Source organism: Hippocampus zosterae, chromosome 16, assembly GCF_025434085.1.
Source record: "Hippocampus zosterae strain Florida chromosome 16, ASM2543408v3, whole genome shotgun sequence".
In the NCBI taxonomy this organism is placed as follows: Eukaryota; Metazoa; Chordata; class Actinopteri; order Syngnathiformes; family Syngnathidae; genus Hippocampus; species Hippocampus zosterae.
Genome location: NC_067466.1, coordinates 16,082,653 through 16,100,143, shown reverse-complemented (window position 1 = coordinate 16,100,143; position 17,491 = coordinate 16,082,653). Strand labels below are relative to the sequence as shown.

Here is a 17,491-nt window from a genome sequence, read left to right as displayed (position 1 = left end):
AAGGTCCCCGTTTTCCAGGGGGCTCTTAGAAATGAAGTTGTTCTCGAGATTGAGTCCCACCAAGTTTCAATCTCTTCGACGAGACAGACAGGATGAACGCTTTTGGTTTTGGAGTACGGCAAACTCTTACACTTCCCATTTTTGAAAATTACGCTCCTGAAAACAATTTCTCAATGCACAGGAAGTCTGACATTTCATATAAAGCCGCCAACTCAGACTTATTTTGGTCATTAGAAAGACAAACCCTTCTTTTTTTTTTTTTTTTTGGTCCCATCGCTAGAAAATTTGACCCTCACATACATATGAGCTCCACAAGGTCAGCGCTTGACCAAACATCAGCTTGGACACAAGAACTTAAACAACCTCAAGACAGAAGCGCATGCAGAACACGACCGTTTAGATGCCACACGTGGGACAGAACAAAAGTTCAAGCAGCCATACTTACAGTACAGTCCCAGCGCTGGACCGGCAAAATGAGAGAAGGATGACAAGGAGAAGAAAACAACGTGAGGGGGAAGTAGAAAGGGCACGAAAAGACCACAAAGTGGGAGAAAAAACTCAAAAGTCTCCTGTAATCTGTTCAGGACGGTGTGCGTGGTGGTCCGTTTACCTGCCGGGTTGGAGAAGTCCAGGACGCTGGTGGCGGGCTGCAGGAGGTCCGGGCTGCTTGACGACAGGCTGCCCGGGATGGGCATGATGGCCACGCTGTGCCGACACTGTTTGGTCCCCACGATGCTGTCGTCCTGCGACTGACCCATGCCGCCGTCACTGAGGAGAGACCAACGAGCGTGATGAGCCGAAAGCGGAAAGCGTCTTTTTTTTTTTTTTTTTTCATACGCTGAAGATTTCCGTAGTCATGAATGAACACGTTCCATCACATGCAAATGTTGCATTCGAAGACGCCACATATTTGACAACGTTGCGCGTGCACTGAACAAGACGTCTTACCCAAATAGGCCCCTGAAGCAGAAAAGCAGGGGGGGGGGGAGAAACAAATTTTTTAAATTAAACTGAAATTGAACAGAAAAGAGAGGAGAGCAGTATCGCTAAATTCAGGGTGGAGAGCACAGCAAGAGTGACAAGGAGTGTGTGTGTGTGTGTGTGCGCGTGCATAGCGTGCTTGCGGAAAGTACACACGTGCACCGCGAGGACTCGCAAATGCTAAAAAGTGAGGTTCCTCCTCCGCACGCAAAGTTTATTGAGGAAGTGTGACTCTCACGACGACTGTTTGACCTCATCCGAGACAGAAAAGTCACGCTGAGTCAGCACATTACGGGAGGAATATTGATGAACGCTTTTTTTTTTTTTAATTTAAAGCGGACATACGATTGCACGTGCCTGCCAAGCCAACAAGTGTGCAATCAAGTACTCAAGTCAATATTTTGTTCTCTGCCCCTTTCTGAAAATGCACCTGTAAGCAATCACTCAGTGAGAAAGTGTAATTAGGCACGTCAGTGATGAAGTGCTGCCGCCACAAGTGAAAATAAAATCCATGCATTTGCGGTCTTGATTTGTGCTGTTTTTTTGGGGGGGGGGTGTCACTCGCTGGGCGAGCAATAGCGAGAGCGCCACCGTGTGTACGATGAGGCCAATGCGCTCGCCGTTGCTGTTAAACGAACCTCTTTTCTCGTTAGCAGCCACACATTAGCCTGCCGCATCCTACCTGAAGGGCTTGGGGGGCAGGATGCTGAAGCGCGTCTTCTCCAGCATCTTGCGGATCTTGTTGCGGCCGCCGGACACCGTGTTGGCCTTCATCTTGCGCGTGGCTTTGTGGTCGCTGGCAAACTCCATGTCGCCGGGCAGGTCCGGGATTGAAAAGCGATTGCCCTTTTTCTCCTGGATCTTGGGCAGGTGCGGCCCACCGTTCTTCTTCTCGTGCGTGATCCGGCTCAGCAGCTCTTTAAAGACTGTGACGGCATTTGATAGACGGCATCATGTTAATTCACACGCAAAAAACAACCAAAAAAACAAATGAAATACCCTTGCATGTGGGAAAGGAGAGCTACAGTCCCTCATGGAACTTTCAGACATTTATCGCACGGTAGTCCACAATCAATTTGATATAGCGAGTGAATGAAACTTAAGTCAAAGTTACGAGACGGCTTTTGTGCATTGACGTCGGGTTGGTTCGCCCACCGAATATGTTGGTCTTGACGGTGAGGGACAAATGCGTATTGTTCCTCAAGATGTCCACGGCCTTGGAGAAAGAGATGTTCTCAAAGTTCTGCCCGTTGATCTCCATGATCTGAAATGCACAAAGGCACATTTTTAGCGCCGCGCGAACCGCGCAAAAAGAAAAAAAAAGACGACATTCCGGGAAATAAAACCGGCAGCAGCGCAATGCGGGGCCGTTTTTTTGGACTGCTTTTGTCCCCAAACACATCTCACCTGGTCCCCGCGTTTGAGTCCCGCCTCGGCCGCCTTGCTGCCGTCCTCCACCGACTCGACGAAGATGCCGAAGCCGCGCTCGCTGCCGCCCAGCACGCTGAAGTAGAGCGGCGATTCGCGCGAGGCCTTTTGCAGCGTGATCTGCCGCCACTTGGCCTTGGCGGCGCAGGCGATGTTGAGGAGCCGCAGGTGGCCTTTCATTTTCTGTCAGTAAAATAAAAATTTATCGTAATAAATGCCGATTTTTAAGACTTGTGCAAAGGTTTCAAGAGGACGCGGGGCGAGAGGCGTGGTCTTACCGCGGCCTCCAGCAGCTTCTCAAAGTCTTCCAGGAAGCGCGTCATGGCCGTGTTGCCCTCAAAGTCGTTGAAGTGGTTGTTGACCCACAGCAGCACGATACGCGTCACCTGGGTCCAGCAATGACAAAGTGAAAAAGGATTTTAAATTTTTTTAAAAATGTATTAAAAAGGAGATGCTTCAATATCACAATTATTTCACAATTGTCACTTTTTTGAATTTTCCCCACATTGATTCAAAAATGCCATTAGATGTATTTTTCTTCCTTAGGCTGATACACAAAATGCCCTGCAGTGAAAAAGTGAAAAGGCATTTTCAGATTTTTTTTTTTTTGTGCAAAGGTCAATAGGTCATATTACTGCGGCTTACTGAGGTCTCCATGCATATCCATATTTCATAAAGTATTGCTTCAAGGCCGTAAACACATACTGACCGTGTCTCTGAGCGTGTCCATCTGGAACCAGTCCAGTAGTTTCTTGCCCACCTCCAGGGGGCTGGACACGAAGGTGCGGTAAGTGAGCAGGAAGTCCTCGATGTAGGTGGGGTCCACCACTGAGGGCTCCTCCACCAGGTGCATGATCAGGCGCTCGGGGGTCCCCTGGGGTGGAGGGGGCAGAGAGCAGAGTGGCCGAGAAACACGTGGTAACATGTCAACATTAATCATAAAAACGATAAAGGCGTCAACTTTTTTTTTTTTCTCTTGAGTTGGGCGCAACGTCCTCTCTCAAAGATTTGGATAGATGACGGCTTGGTGAACATCTTTGAGTCAAATTATTGATTGTAAAAAAAACATTTTTTTTCATTCATAAAACGAGTATAGCCTCTGAAACGGGGGAAAAAAATCTTATCCGACTAAAATGTTGTGGAAGGAAACGATTCTTTTTTGACAAGGAAGCGAAAGTAGCACATCCTCCCTTCTCTTCGTCTGACACAAAAAGGAAGAGCGAAAAAAACAAACGAATCCAAAACACCCGCCAATCGACTGGCCTTACACAGGATGTGTTTTGGGATCGTTAGGGCTCATTGCTCGATCAATACCCGACTCCCTCTGGAGAGTGTGAGAAAAAAAAAATACAGAAAAAGATCAAAAGGGGCCTTGGCGGACAACAGGAGTGCTAAACGCTTCCTCGAAATTAGCAAGAAAGAGCGCTGAGCTGGCACATTGATGTTTCAGCAAGCAGCCGCCGCTCGATCGGCGATAGGCTGAGAGACGCTAATTAGCCGCTTCGGGCTAGCAGCCTTGGACTCTTCTGGTGTCACGGTCCAAGGCTGCCAACTTCAAACGCAGGTGGCAGCATTGACACATTCTCATTTAGCGCAATGGCGGCGGAACAATCGGCGAGAACTTGCCCGAGTGGGGGGGTCCTTTGATCTTCGTTAAGAAGCGCAAGATAGCCCCTCAGAAATCATTAGCACGTTAGCTTGAGGACTGAGCAGTGACCCCCAAACCGTTTAAAGGCAATCACTGTCGGATTTCATTCAGAGCTATTCCGGTTCGAGCTCAAATAAGACACAAAAACAAAGTAAAACTTTTATATACAGTGTATATATATACTGTATATATGTATATATATTTTTTGTACCTTGATGACAATGTGTCCCTTGCGGGTGCCGCTTCGGTCCAGCTCTCGGTGCTCCTTCACCATGACGATCTCGCCCTCCTCCTCCACCTTGTGCGTGTTCTTCTCCACGTGGTTGAGGATGCGCCAGTAGTCCTCCTGGGCGATGCAGACCAACTGCGGGCGGGAACACGGGCGGGTGAACCGGCGGCGTGGACGAAACGTGTCGCGCGGAGCGAGTCCCGCATAGTGACCCGTGCGGCATGGGCGCAAAACCAGGCGGGGACCGCTTTCTGGTTCACTCCATGAGAAAAAAAAACCCAGCTTCCTATTTCTGCTAAAAGCAACCTCACCGACTTCCTCGAGGTCTGACGACAGGAAGTGATGCGCGAGGCAGAAAGTGGGCGTCCAGTGGGTCGAGTTATGCTTTCTTTTCAGAATTTAAAAGCACATTTAGCTTTAGCTAGCCAAGCGTTAAAAAAAAAAAAAAAAAAACTTAGCTTGGCGATGCTGCGTCAAATGGCATTTGGGATTGGGGGGGGGGGGGGGTTACAAATTGACATTCACGCTTACCTGGCAGTCGTCCCCTTTGGTGCGCACCTCGCCGTTCATGTACTGCTTTTCCAGCGAGGCCGAGATACCGAAGCTGTTGCCCATGCACAACATCTCCGCCCTGCCCTCGGGGCGGCCGATCTCCACCGCCCCGTTCAGGATGACGTACCACAGATCCAGCTTCAAGGTGGAGGGGAAACGCCGATGACATCACCGTAACGGCGGCCAGCCGCCATTTTGGTTTTGATTGCGGTTCTGACCTCCTGCTTGTCATGCAGAATGACGGTGCCCGCCTGCTCCACCACCTCGAACACCATCACGCTGCACAGCTCCCGACGCACCGACATGGTCATGTTGGCGAAGGCTGGCAGCTGGTGCATAAACTCCAACAATTGCTCTGGGTGGACAGATGCCAAACGTGAAATATGTAAATGCGCGCCATTCAAGTTGCATTAAATACGATTGAAATACGCCGTCGAGTTGTTTTGAGATCGCGTCATTTTGTCGGTCGCGTTTGACTGACCGATGTCGTCGTCGTTGCGGTCGGCCGGGTCTTTTTCCAGACACTCGCGCACAAGATCTCGGCCCAGCAGCGCATCCGAGGCTCTCTCCAGATCCTCATCCTCCTCTTCCTCCTCCTCGCTGTCCACGGGAGCCTCGGGTAGGCCGGACAGGTCCACGTCACCCAGTTCGCTCTCTGTGGCCTGGGGGAGGACGATTTCCAGACCGAAAGCTTGCGAATGAATAAACGCACCTTGTACTTTTTCTGGTGTTTTTTTTTTTTTCGAATGAGATTGAATTCTGCCTAGCGACAAGCGACCAGAAGTACTTCACACCCGCTTCTTTGGGACAGCGACTTAACGAATGGCGTTGTGGAGAGGGGGGAAAAAAAGTTTGCTTCTGCTCTTTCTGCCGCATCTCCTTGTCCATTTTCTGCCGCGTTAACGTTAGCAAACAAAAAGGCAAACACACGGCTATGAAAACCTCCCTGGTGGAGGTAATAACCACTATTAGGAGGCCATTAACACCGCTTATGTCCCTCGGCGGGGCTTCCGCATTGATTGCGGCATCTCATTAGCTCGAAAGTTTTCGGCAAGATAAAATGCCACGGAGATTAAAAATATCTATGGGATTAAATTTGGGGAATAAAGGTATCCTGAAGGGATTTGAATGATTCAAGACACGTTTTGTTTTTTCCGTCTTATTGATTTGGATTAACCGTGACAATGACAACGATCGGGAGAAGCTGGAGAACACTCCGCGGAGAGGCGTGGACTCGCTTTGGAGAAGGTCAGGGCTATTTCCTGCGTCAGACCTTTGAGCCACCGCAGGAAGTAGCCTGTGACGAGCGAATAATTAGCCTGATGAGGGAGGATTACACGGGCGAGGGGAGGTAAGCGGCGCCCACGCTCGATCGATAAAAATAATTCAATATGATGGCGCGTTATGAGTTGCACGGCGCGATAAATATGATGCATTGCACATTCCGTTTGGAGAGAAGATTCAGTATGATGTACTTGCACATTCGCGTGGCATGGAAGACAAAATATGGTCTAAATATGCATAAAGTTGCATACAGCGCATTAAATATGATGTGTGCCACGTCTCAGTCATATGGACGTGTAAAGATGTAAATTTGATATGCTAGACTTGTACAAAACATTAAATATGTGATAGGATGTCTTTATATGAAGTCATTCACTCCCAATGACGTTTTTAAACGTCTTTTCAGACTTGGTCTGGAATTGGCTGGTACAAATGAGTTAAGAGCAAGGCAGACGGCAAACAATCAATCTGATAAGTTTCCATTCATCTCGCGCCGCCGGACTTATTATCCCCACCTGGTAGATGTCCGACAGGCTGCTGCTGCCCGAGTCGCTGGCGATGCTGCAGCCCGACTGGCTGGCGGGCACGTGCATCACCTGCTGGTGGGCGTGGTCAGTCAAGTGCATCTTATTGAGGTCGGCAGGAAGCTGCGCAGAGACACACAGGAAGGAAAGGAAGCAGGCGGTGTGAGATGATCATCAAGTGTTGCAAGTTATGGTTTTTAATGCACCATAAAAATAAGACACAAACCAAATTCAGAAGAGAGTGCAGTGCGCAGCGAGATAACACGTTTCGCTGTCAACAACGAGGGCGCGTACGCCGCAGTCTGCTCTGTGCAATCTCTCCTTTGCAGCGGTAGTTTCTGCACTGACTCGGTACACCGAGAGCTTTTCCCAATGTGGGTGTTTGCCTCGCGCCGAGAGAAATGAGGCGGTCAAAATGTTACAAAGGCTTACTCGTCCTCCACATTCATACATAGCAACTGCTGCCCCCTAGAGGGAGAGCAAAAAAATGGATTCACACACAAGAGCGGAATTCCACATGCAATTAATTTTTTTTTGTAATTTAGCCCTTCTTTTATTTTTTAATATATCACTATGATTGGTTAGCTAAAATGTATTTATATATTTTTCTTGTTGGTTCATCTAATTACATAATTCTGCACTCGTATTGTTTATTTTTTTTTAAAAAAGAGTAATTGTTTCATGAATAGCTATTGAATGAGAAACAATACAATATATAAAAAGAATTATTTTAAATTATGAAATAATTTTAAATAAAATGATGAGCTATAACAAAAAAAAATGTAAGTACCCGTGATTGTTGATTTCAATAGAAATCACACACACATTCATTGCAATGACATCAATTCTAAACAACGCAATGTAAAAAAAAATGTGACGGCATTATTTGACCCCGACGTGCAAAATGCAACGACATTTATAAAAGAAACAATCTTACAAAGAATGCAAATTCAGAACAATAAACACGGATGCCTATTTTCTTGCTCAATTGAAATTGATTTGACATTTACCTTCCACCCTCATCTCCAAAACAACCGAGCCCATCTGTCCGCTTTCAAATCCAACTAAGCGCAAAAAAAAAAAAAAACACGCCCGGCCTTGGTTTCGCGAATCCACTCCCTTAACTGCCGTCTTACCAATTTGGATCGCGGCAGGGCCAAGGTGAGCGAGGCCGTCCTCCGGCGACACCGCGCCAACCCGCACCAAGCGTCCGCCATCCACGCGCCACCCAAACACCCGCGACATCCAACAACAAGCCGAGATGGAACAGGGTGGGGGAAAGCACGGTGCCACCATGAAATATTAACCACTTGATGCCCCCCCGCCCTCCTCAACACACACACACCCTTCCTTCAGAACTCCCCTCCAACTGTTATGCGTGACCCCTGACCCCACATGCGGGGGATTAAGTGCACCCTTTAATTATACCTTTGGCTGAGGCAAAATTTGAATATAAAAATAATTTGACTATTTCGCAGCCCTTACTTAATCCCCGCGCACACGGGCGCACTTTCTCTTTCTCCCCTGGGGGAAAGTTGGCAGGTGGCTGTGTGGGGGGTGGTGGTCTCCATATTCTCCTCATGCATTAAGGATGAGAGTCGGTAGATGAAATATAAATGTGTCAGCTTCCCTCAGCTGTACGATTACATCAAGCCGACGCGGGAGGATGGAAGGAGGCGTGGGGGCGGAATGCGACGCCGTCAATCCCAGAAAACAACACTGTATGCACCTATGACGTTTATGTAAGTGTGTTTACATCGATGGCGATAAATTGCAAGTATGAATGACAGACCCAAAGCGTCAATCAAAAAAAAAAAATGGATTCATCCGGAAGTCAACAATCACTCTTAGCATGCCTGGGCTAACTGACACTCAGCTTGAAGGAATTTGTGACAGCTGTTTCTGTCGATTTGACATTTTACGAGTCTTCTGATGTCACCCCAAAGTCTCGCGCCGCGAGCGTTTCACTCGGTCCAGACTTGTAAGCGGTTTAAGGGATTTGTTACAGGTCCTGTTTCAGGATTCCCAAGTGTTGCGGGCGTACGGTGCCAACGCAGCTGAGTCAATACGGGCTGCGCTGACGAGAGAGTCCGCTCGCCGGCTGGCCACCTGCGGTGACCATGCTTGGCCCATAGGGGTCAGCGAAGAGCCAACCAACATCCTTTCACAAAATGAATGGACTCGTGCCGCCGAGGCGTGTTCTGCAAACACTCAAATCCAACATCAGACTTGAATCAAAACAGTGTCGACTTGACGAGTCCTGCCGCATTTCCCATCGCCGCAATGCTTCGTCGCCTCGTCTGTCTACGCCGGTCAGTCGTTTGACGTCTTTGGCAGTTTACTGTCAGACAGTCTTTCCTCCTCTTGCTGACTTTTTCACACGCACCCCACCCCCATGCCCCTGAAAACCTGAATTATGGATGAAGTCTGCCGCCGCCAACGTGTAACTTTGCATCGGTGGGGGGGAGCCTCCGCGCGCCGCCAAAACATAAGACGGCAAACGGCGTCCGAGCACCCGTGTCTGAGGCTTGACGGGCGGGGATTTTTTTTTTATGGCACGAATGAATCCGCAGAAGAGAGAGTGGATTGATGCTCAGCTGTAAGAAATGAAGATTTAAAAAAAAATAACAAGGATTCCAATTTGCGCGGTGCCGAACTTCCTCGTCTATCTCTCGTGCGCGAACGAGCAAAGTCATTTTTTAGCAATACGCGAATCAAATGTATCTTGGCAAGCAACCAAAGACGATATTAAAAAACGTACGAATAAGATTCCATTTGAATCCATTCCTCAACCGCTCAATTTATTGTTTGTGTCGCACGGTCTTAGAAATATGTTGAAACAAACGCAACCAAGGGCGAGATTTAAAGCCGGGCGCCACCCGGGCAAAAGTTATTCCAGTTTCATGTTTTATTGCCAGTCGTCTAAAACTTTGCCGACACTCCGTGGACAAGCCGCAAAAGGAAACGGAAACATTTCCCGCAGTTTGGCCGCTCAATTTGTCTAGCATGGACCGCAATTTGATTGCGTTGTGATAAAACAGCCCGAGGACGGAAATTCAGACTTCCCTCGTTTTTTTTCGGGCATGTCTTCTCAAGACATTTTTGTGGTCCTGCTCATGATAGACATGCCTACCAAATTTCATGTTGCTATGTAAAACCCGGAATTCCTCATCCCCCCCCTAAAATTTGCTGCGCAACAATCGCAAAAGTGGCGGCATGATGAATGGGATTGGGGGGGGGGGGGGTTGAATTTATCAGAAGAATGTTGCAGGGGGCGGCCCGGTAGTCCAGTGGTTAGCACGTGGGCTTCACAGTGCAGAGGTACCGGGTTCGATTCCAGCTCCGGCCTCCCTGTGTGGAGTTTGCATGTTCTCCCCGGGCCTGCGTGGGTTTTCTCCGGGTGCTCCGGTTTCCTCCCACATTCCAAAAACATGCGTGGCAGGCTGATTGAACACTCTAAATTGTCCCTAGGTGTGAGTGTGAGCGTGGTTGGTTGTTTGTCTCTGTGTGCCCTGCGATTGGTTGGCAACCGATTCAGGGTGTCCCCCGCCTACTGCCCGGAGACAGCTGGGATAGGCTCCAGCACCCCCCGCGACCCTAGTGAGGAGCAAGCGGCTCGGAAGATGAATGAATGTTGCAGGGTTTAACGGTTTATCCTGAACTGGATCAGGTACTGCAAACGGGCGGGGGCCGTGGCTCGCCGTCAAAATAAACGCCCCCACCTGTGGAAAGGGTAGGACGCCAAAGTCACTTTCAGTTGGCGGGGATTTGCCAACTTACTCTGTTTGGCCCCCTCAGAAAGGTGCGGCAGCCCCGGTACGTAACATTCTGAACAGATGCTTCCTGCTCCACGCAGAGAGGCTGGCATCGATACCGCAAAGAGTCCAGGGGCCGGTTGAGGGGCTGTTTTTTTGTTCAAAATGTTCCCCAAAAAAAGCCCAGTCCGGGCAGACAATAAATCACCGACGTGGCTTGGCAGAACAGGAAATTAACTTTTGTGTAGGGAGTCACGTTGGCAGTTTTCACACGTTTCTCGGCCACGCAGAGGCGAGTCAAACTAACGAGCCGAAAAGATTTTGTTGTTCTTGAGCTGCCGCTGAAGTGACTCTTGAGGGTTCTAGTCGAACCTACATTGAGGAATTCATGGATTCGCAGGAATGTCCTGTGACCTTTGTCTTCTGGTGCCCGGTTCAAGGTCACTCTGGCCAAGCCTACATTTGGTCTCCAAAGTCAAGAGGACAAATTATGATTCAAGTGGAACGGAAAGTTCTCGCCGAGCCTAGACTGACTCATGAATTGAATCATCTTTGTCCCCAAATGGGTTCGAAGTCACTCGGACGGGCCCAAGTTTTGTGCGACGTCCTCATAAGGAGGACAAATTAACACTTTCGGGGACAGCAGATACTACACTGAACAGCTTATCATGTCATCAGGTTACAGGGCGCGGGAAAGATTTAGGACGACCAGAAGTTTCTAATCCCGCCTAGAATGATCCATACATTGACGAAGAGGCGTCTCCTTCGACCGTTGACAAGGTACCCTGGCGAGTTCAAGGTACAGCTACGGGTTCTAGTCCAATCCAGATTGATCGATGCATTGATTAAGAGATTCATTCATCCATTCATTCATCTTCCGAGCCGCTTGATCCTCACTCGGGTCGCGGGGGGTGCTGGAGCCTATCCCAGCTGTCTTCGGGCAGTTGGCGGGGGAACACCCTGAATCGGTTGCCAGCCAATCGCAGGGCACACAAAAACGAACAACCATTCACACGCACACTCACACCTAAGGACAATTTAGAGTGTTCAATCAGCCTGCCACGCATGTTTTTGGAATGTGGGAGGAAACCGGAGCACCCGGAGAAAACCCACGCAGGCCCGGGGAGAACATGCAAACTCCACACAGGGAGGCCGGAGCTGGAATCGAACCCGGTACCTCTGCACTGTGAAGCCGACGTGCTAACCACTGGACTACCGGGCCTGATATGTGTCCCGAAATACCTTTGTCACGCCACCAGTGCATCGTGTATTAATAAGTCGTGTGTGTAGGGGGGGGGGGGGGGGGGCTTCTAGTTCACCCTCAGATGAATCCATCCAAATATAATGGAGCCGTCCCATCTCGTATTCATTAACAGCCCCGCAAACAATCCGCTAAAGACTCTGTGGATGAGCAGGCAGCAGCGTTGAATCAATAACAAGGAGATAAAAGGACTACGTGAAATGGAAGGGGGTGGGGGGAGGGGGCGGAGGTGGTAGGTGTGTCTTCATCAAGTGTCACGGTCAGAGTGGGGACCGTTTTGAGTGGGTTAAGGTCATGTCATGGGAGGGAGGGGCGTGATTTGTGAGCACAAGTACGGGAAGTCTGCTTCCATTAAAGCCACGTCGGTTGATTTCAGCGTCCATCGAGTGTTTTTTTTTTTTCCCGCCACTGTTATAGTCGACTTGCCAAATGCAGGGGGGGGCATCGGATGGGGCAAATTGAAGACCTAAGGGGCAAGATCAACTGTGGCTTAAGTATTGTCTGTCAATACAAAGCCAATTTTAAGCGTATTGTTAATATTGTATTTATTTTTACAGAGTCCGACGGATGTCTTTTTTTTGTTTTGTTTTAGTGGCGATTTGTTTGTTTCAGTATAAAAAAGAAAAAAACACACGTTACAGCTTTACGGTCATAATTGATGAGTGGTAGTCGGCGATCCAGAGACTGCCTGGGTGTAAGGTGACCCGTATTGATCGTCTTTGCCACAACTTCCTGTACATTTGAGCTTCCAGACAACGTCCCCGCGGCAGCTCCGATAAGCTCTCACTCGAGAGTATGAGGAGGCGGTGGCGAGGGGGCATCCCTCTCGTGGGGGTCTTATCTGACTCCCACCCTCCTCAAGCTTATATTTCATGGCTCAAAGGCCACATTAGCTGGCGTCACGTCGGTCTATCAATCAAGATGTCAACCGGCCCGAGGCCGACTCGAGGCCATGACATCATCTGGTAAATATCGCCGTCTTGTGGCACACCACCGCCCCCCTAAAAAATAAATATGGCGGAATTTTCAGTCCGCTCTGTTGATGATGCACAAGAGTGCTTGGGCTCACATGGCAAGAAAACAAACAACACCCCCCCCCCACCCCCCAGCAACACATGTATGAACCGGCCCATGTGGCTTTTTTGTTTTTGTTTTTTAACAAGATCAGTACGGTTGTACCCAGAGGAATTTAGTCCACACCAAACATGGTCAGAAATTTCTTTGCGGGTAGGAGCACAGTCTTGCTGGAATAGCAAATGACTAGCCTCCGAACTAGTTTACTTCAGCGGCAGGAAATGTGATACACGTCTTTCAACTTAGTCTCCAGATTTTGTCCCGGTTGCAATTTTAACCTACTTAATTGCTTGGAGGCGGAGCATGCAAACACAGCCTGATGATTGGCCATAAAACAAATCAAGCACGACCAAACATGGATTCAAATCGGGGTCAGGTTCCAAAGGATTGCGAAACCTGACCCCAACCTGAAGTGGAGTGCATCTGCACTTGTTATGTGGGCAAGACAACTGTGTGAGAGGAAATTTGATTTTCACAACTTGAAGGCAGTCATTTTGAAACTAATGTCTCCAGTGGTGAGCGGAGCTGCAATCAATCGTGGAGTTGAGTTCCATGTTGTATGGTTGAGCATCCAAATTGTTTTTAAGGAATGGCTTAGACTCTTTTTGGAGGTAATGGCGCGTAAATATCATGTAGCTCAAGGAATCTGGTTGAATTTTCCAAATATTCCAGGACTGTATATTCCCTTGGAAATGGGCAAACTGACCCGAAAATGACTGCTTCAAATCAAAATGGTAGACTTTGTGTGTGTTTTTTTTTCATTCTTTTGACTTTTTATGTGGGTAAACCGATGACAGATATACCAACCAAATTTCATGTCGCATTCAAAAATATATATTTTAGGGGGTGATGTTCTTTCCACAAGGGAACTGAAGTGACTTAAAAGTCTGGAAAATCCGGAATATTCTATTGAAGGATGGTACAGAACGGACCAAGAAAATCCAGCAGAAATTGTAACTGTCTATCGTTGACACAAGATGGCAGCAAAGCACTACTTTTGTCTAAATGAAACTCCTCAACTCACCATGATGTCGCCAATGATTTTTTTTTAACTTCTTTGGCCATGAGTACAAAAAGCGCAAATGACAGAATATGTTTAAAAATAATAAAATAAAAATCAAAGATTACGTGAATTTCCAAAAGTAGAATTGCAAATGTGCGAGCGTTCAGTGTTTCAAAGACCCACGAAAAGGGAAGCCAAACACACACGCGTATTCACACAGTCAATGGGCATTACGACATGGCTTACTTTGGAGGACCACGGCTGCAAGCAGTTGGCATAGCAACGGACCAGGAAAGCCATCTCGCCGACCGATGGGAGGAGGAGGAGGGAAGTTCCCTCTCGTTCTTCCAAAGATGGTGAATTTTTTTTTTTTTTAAAGCACCGGATGAGATTGTAACTCCACAGAAATCCTTTTTGCAATCTTCCTTGCGCTCGAGTCACTTGGCTCGGATTGCCCCTTCCGCACCGTCACACTGGCGCCGTAACTCCGTAAGCCTGCCGGCATGTCTCCATGGCCGGCTGCCGATCCCTCCCCAGATTCCTCCCTGCAACGTTGGGCTACGCCACGTCCCCAGCCACTTTCATACTGGCATTCCTACGCTTTTTTGGGGGGGTGTGTGGGGGGAAGCTTTGATACGCACGCCGAGCCGGGCTAGGATGCTGTGCTGCCGTGTGCCGGGATCGCTAATGAGCTAGCGGTAGAGGGAGGGAGGAGAGGGAATCCAGCTGAAAAAGAATGACATCACCTGTATAGCAAGTGAGCGAGCAAGGGAAGGAGAGAGAGAGAGAGAGAGAGAGAGAGAGAGAGAGAGAGAGAGAGAGAGAGAGAGAGAGAGAAAAAGAGAAAGGGAGGGAGGGGCGCATGGGGGATGCATTAGATGTATTGGCTGGCCAGGAAAAGGGAGCATCTTTATTGATCAGGAACATAAAGCTATTGAGTCTATTGAGGCATACCCCCCTCGTGCACCCACCGCCACCAAAAAGCCACTCCCCCTTTTATGCATAAATTACAAAAAAAGGGGAAAAAAAGGAGGGGGTGGTTCTCCCACCCGCCAACAGCTCCCTTTTCCTGCCTTTTTGCTTGGACAGATGCTGGCACAAAAACAGGAGGGGGCTAGGGGGGTGAAATTGGGCTTCCCCCCCCCCCCCCCTTTCCTCCTCATACTGTATAAATCAATGAATGACCCTTTTGGCAAAACCTGGTCTTGTTTTAAGGATTAGCGTTTGTTCAGACATTTTGCAGCTAACGTTAGCCTAGCCTAGGCTTTATTGGAAGAAATGCGCCCAGTCACAGAGTGCAGTGATGACAACTTTAGTGTTCAGATTGTTTTTAGCATTAGCATTGGTGCAGTGAGTGCCATCAGCTAACGTTAGCATTCATATGCGAGCGAGGCCAGTTTATGAGAAGACGTGCTCGGTCACGCACGCAGGGAAGGGATGCATGTGGCGCTGTTGTTGGACTGATTTCTTTTAGCATGAGCACTATTACAGGCGTTAGCTTCAAAAGTTCTGATACAGGTGGGGTGTTAGTTCGTCATGTTATTGTAGGATTAGCAAATGATATTTTTCTCATTCACTCGTTTGCAGATGCAAAAAAAAAAAAAATCTGGAATATTGTGCAACGATACCATGGGACACTCCTCGTTTTTTTTTTTTTATCCAGCATCCATGCATCTCAATTCGTACTCCCTCCGCCCCTCACCAGTGCCAGGGTATGACATCATCTTTTTAGCGGGCAGCCAATGGGAAGCGAGCACATGGAGGCCTGCCTTCGGAGGAGCCAGTGTACACAAGAGAGGCCCGAGCAGAGGAGGGATGGAAATAGATGAAGGGGGAAAAAAGATGAATCGAGACACACACACAGGGGGGGGGGGGGGGGGGGGAGTTTAAAAAATAGATCACACTTAAAAAAAAAAAAGACAAAAGGAAGGGGAGAGGAGGACTTATTAATCAAACGTGCCACTCCAAAAAAAAAAGCAAACATTTACATTAGCTAATCGGATTATAACGCACTGACTGGATTAGCTCATGGAAGCGAGGGGCTGTACTGCCTTCACCAATGAGCGCCATCCAAATTAACAGCCATCTTGTTCGCACGTGGCGCGCTGACCCGTGAGAGTTGCAGAAGCTTGCGAATTAAGAATTTCGAGAAGGTGACGAGAAATGCGCCAGATCTCGACTCACAACTGCGGAAAGAGCGAGTGCTGGAAAGGAGCCTCACAGTCATGCGATGTGGAGCCAGCTGACTGCTTTTAATTAGCTAAACGGGACTGATTAACGCGCACGGACACGCATGCGCGCGCAGACACATACACATGCACTCAGTATGGCTAAGAGCATGTGAGGAGTTTCTGCCATTTTCAGGTTCCCGTCTTCAAGTACCGCGATTTTCAATTCCATTCCTGTTGCATACATCTTTCTACGCCATTTTTTTGTTGTTTTTGGTCAAAAACTTGCTACATGCACGCGCAGAGTTCCAGGAAGTGTTTCCTGTGCGACGCGCATCCGGCTTGCGTGGTGCAGTCGGCGCCCTCAAAACATTGTCGCCTTTTCTTCCTCTGTCCTATTTTTGTGTTCGTGGCACCAAATATTTGAGGTGCGCTTTCACAAAAGCCACCTGGTTTGGGACATCATCTACCAGTGCAACGGTGTGCGACTTTGTGATAGTCACAATGTCAATACGAGATGTGTGACCACTGTTGCAGAAAAAAATAAAAATAAAAAAATCAATCAATAAACAAACTATTGGCTGTTTTTGTGCTCGGGCCAACGTTATATAACAGTATTGCTTTGTTGCTATCTGGTGGCCTCGTGGTGCCAGAGGAATACGTTGGAGTGAGTTGAGGAGTTTCATTTAGAAATAAGGAGTGCTGAAACCAACCGGGAAAAAAACGTATTTTGTGATGAGTCTAATCTTCCATTTGGAAGTCATCGGACACAATATTCTGTGAGCCAGTAGGAATACATTTTTATTTATAAGCGCTTTGACAATGCTCTCAATTGGCTGGCACTCAATTGGTTTACTTTAAAAAGAAAAAAAGACGTGCACTGAAAGAGTTAAGTGTGACAGAAGCGTCAATCATAGCCGTGACGTGACGCAGCACGGGGGAATTTTTGGCCCTCAAACCGAAACTGTGCTGATTTGAGAGCAATAAGTCATATTTTCCCCTCAAATGGCAATCGAGGGGATCTTGTGAAAGCATTTGTTCCATCAGGGGGGGGGGGGGGGGGGGGGGGGGGAAAGCACGTAAACACGCCATCGGATGTTGCACGTTTGTAGCGTGTGTGGCGCAGGGCAGGAATTCCTGCCATTTAAAGCGGGGCCCTTCCCTTCCTGTCGCCCCGGGACAAAAAACAAGACAAAAATGTATCCCTGGCTCATAATCGCCATAAACCAGGTGGAGGTCCTTTTAAACTGCAAGATGGAGGATTAGCCACTGGAGGGAGGAAGAAGGAGAAGGAGGAGGAGGAGGCTGGAGGGAAGATAGAGAGCGAGTTCGCCGAGGTTGTCATCTCGCTGCTGCTGATGTCATCCCTAAAGTTAGCACAGCAAACCTGGACTGTACAGGCAGCAATGCGACGCCTGCACGCCTCATGCCACCCACGTGCTTGGAGGAACGTCAGAGCAAAGGATGCTCTGCCCGCTTACGCTATTCAGTCAGATAGTCAAAAACAAATCGATTTTGGGGCAAAAACAAGTCTGGAATTTGGCCCAGGGAAGAGCCACCTCCGGACATACCCCAAACCTAACT

The 17,491-nt window shown here is 48.4% G+C and overlaps 1 protein-coding gene across 12 annotated transcripts in view; it reads right to left on the bottom strand.

The window, feature by feature from the left end:
- LOC127588754 (rap guanine nucleotide exchange factor 6-like) overlaps nt 1-17,491 on the bottom strand; it is a 45,648-nt gene that overhangs the window by 8,390 nt on the left and 19,767 nt on the right. For 6 of the 12 annotated variants that reach the window (XM_052047596.1, XM_052047603.1, XM_052047602.1 and 3 more), the window contains 13 exons: nt 6,638-6,769; nt 5,320-5,500; nt 5,057-5,193; nt 4,818-4,976; nt 4,269-4,421; nt 3,119-3,283; nt 2,688-2,795; nt 2,389-2,592; nt 2,137-2,245; nt 1,664-1,907; nt 949-960; nt 611-768; nt 446-460 (listed from right to left, as the gene is read on the bottom strand). In XM_052047596.1, the coding sequence (XP_051903556.1) occupies nt 446-460; nt 611-768; nt 949-960; nt 1,664-1,907; nt 2,137-2,245; nt 2,389-2,592; nt 2,688-2,795; nt 3,119-3,283; nt 4,269-4,421; nt 4,818-4,976; nt 5,057-5,193; nt 5,320-5,500; nt 6,638-6,769 (1,777 nt within the window). Of the gene's footprint in view, nt 1-445; nt 461-610; nt 769-948; nt 961-1,663; nt 1,908-2,136; nt 2,246-2,388; nt 2,593-2,687; nt 2,796-3,118; nt 3,284-4,268; nt 4,422-4,817; nt 4,977-5,056; nt 5,194-5,319; nt 5,501-6,637; nt 6,770-13,985; nt 14,479-17,491 lie in introns of those variants that run through there. The other 6 variants (XM_052047604.1, XM_052047605.1, XM_052047598.1 and 3 more) reach the window with 6 other exon arrangements.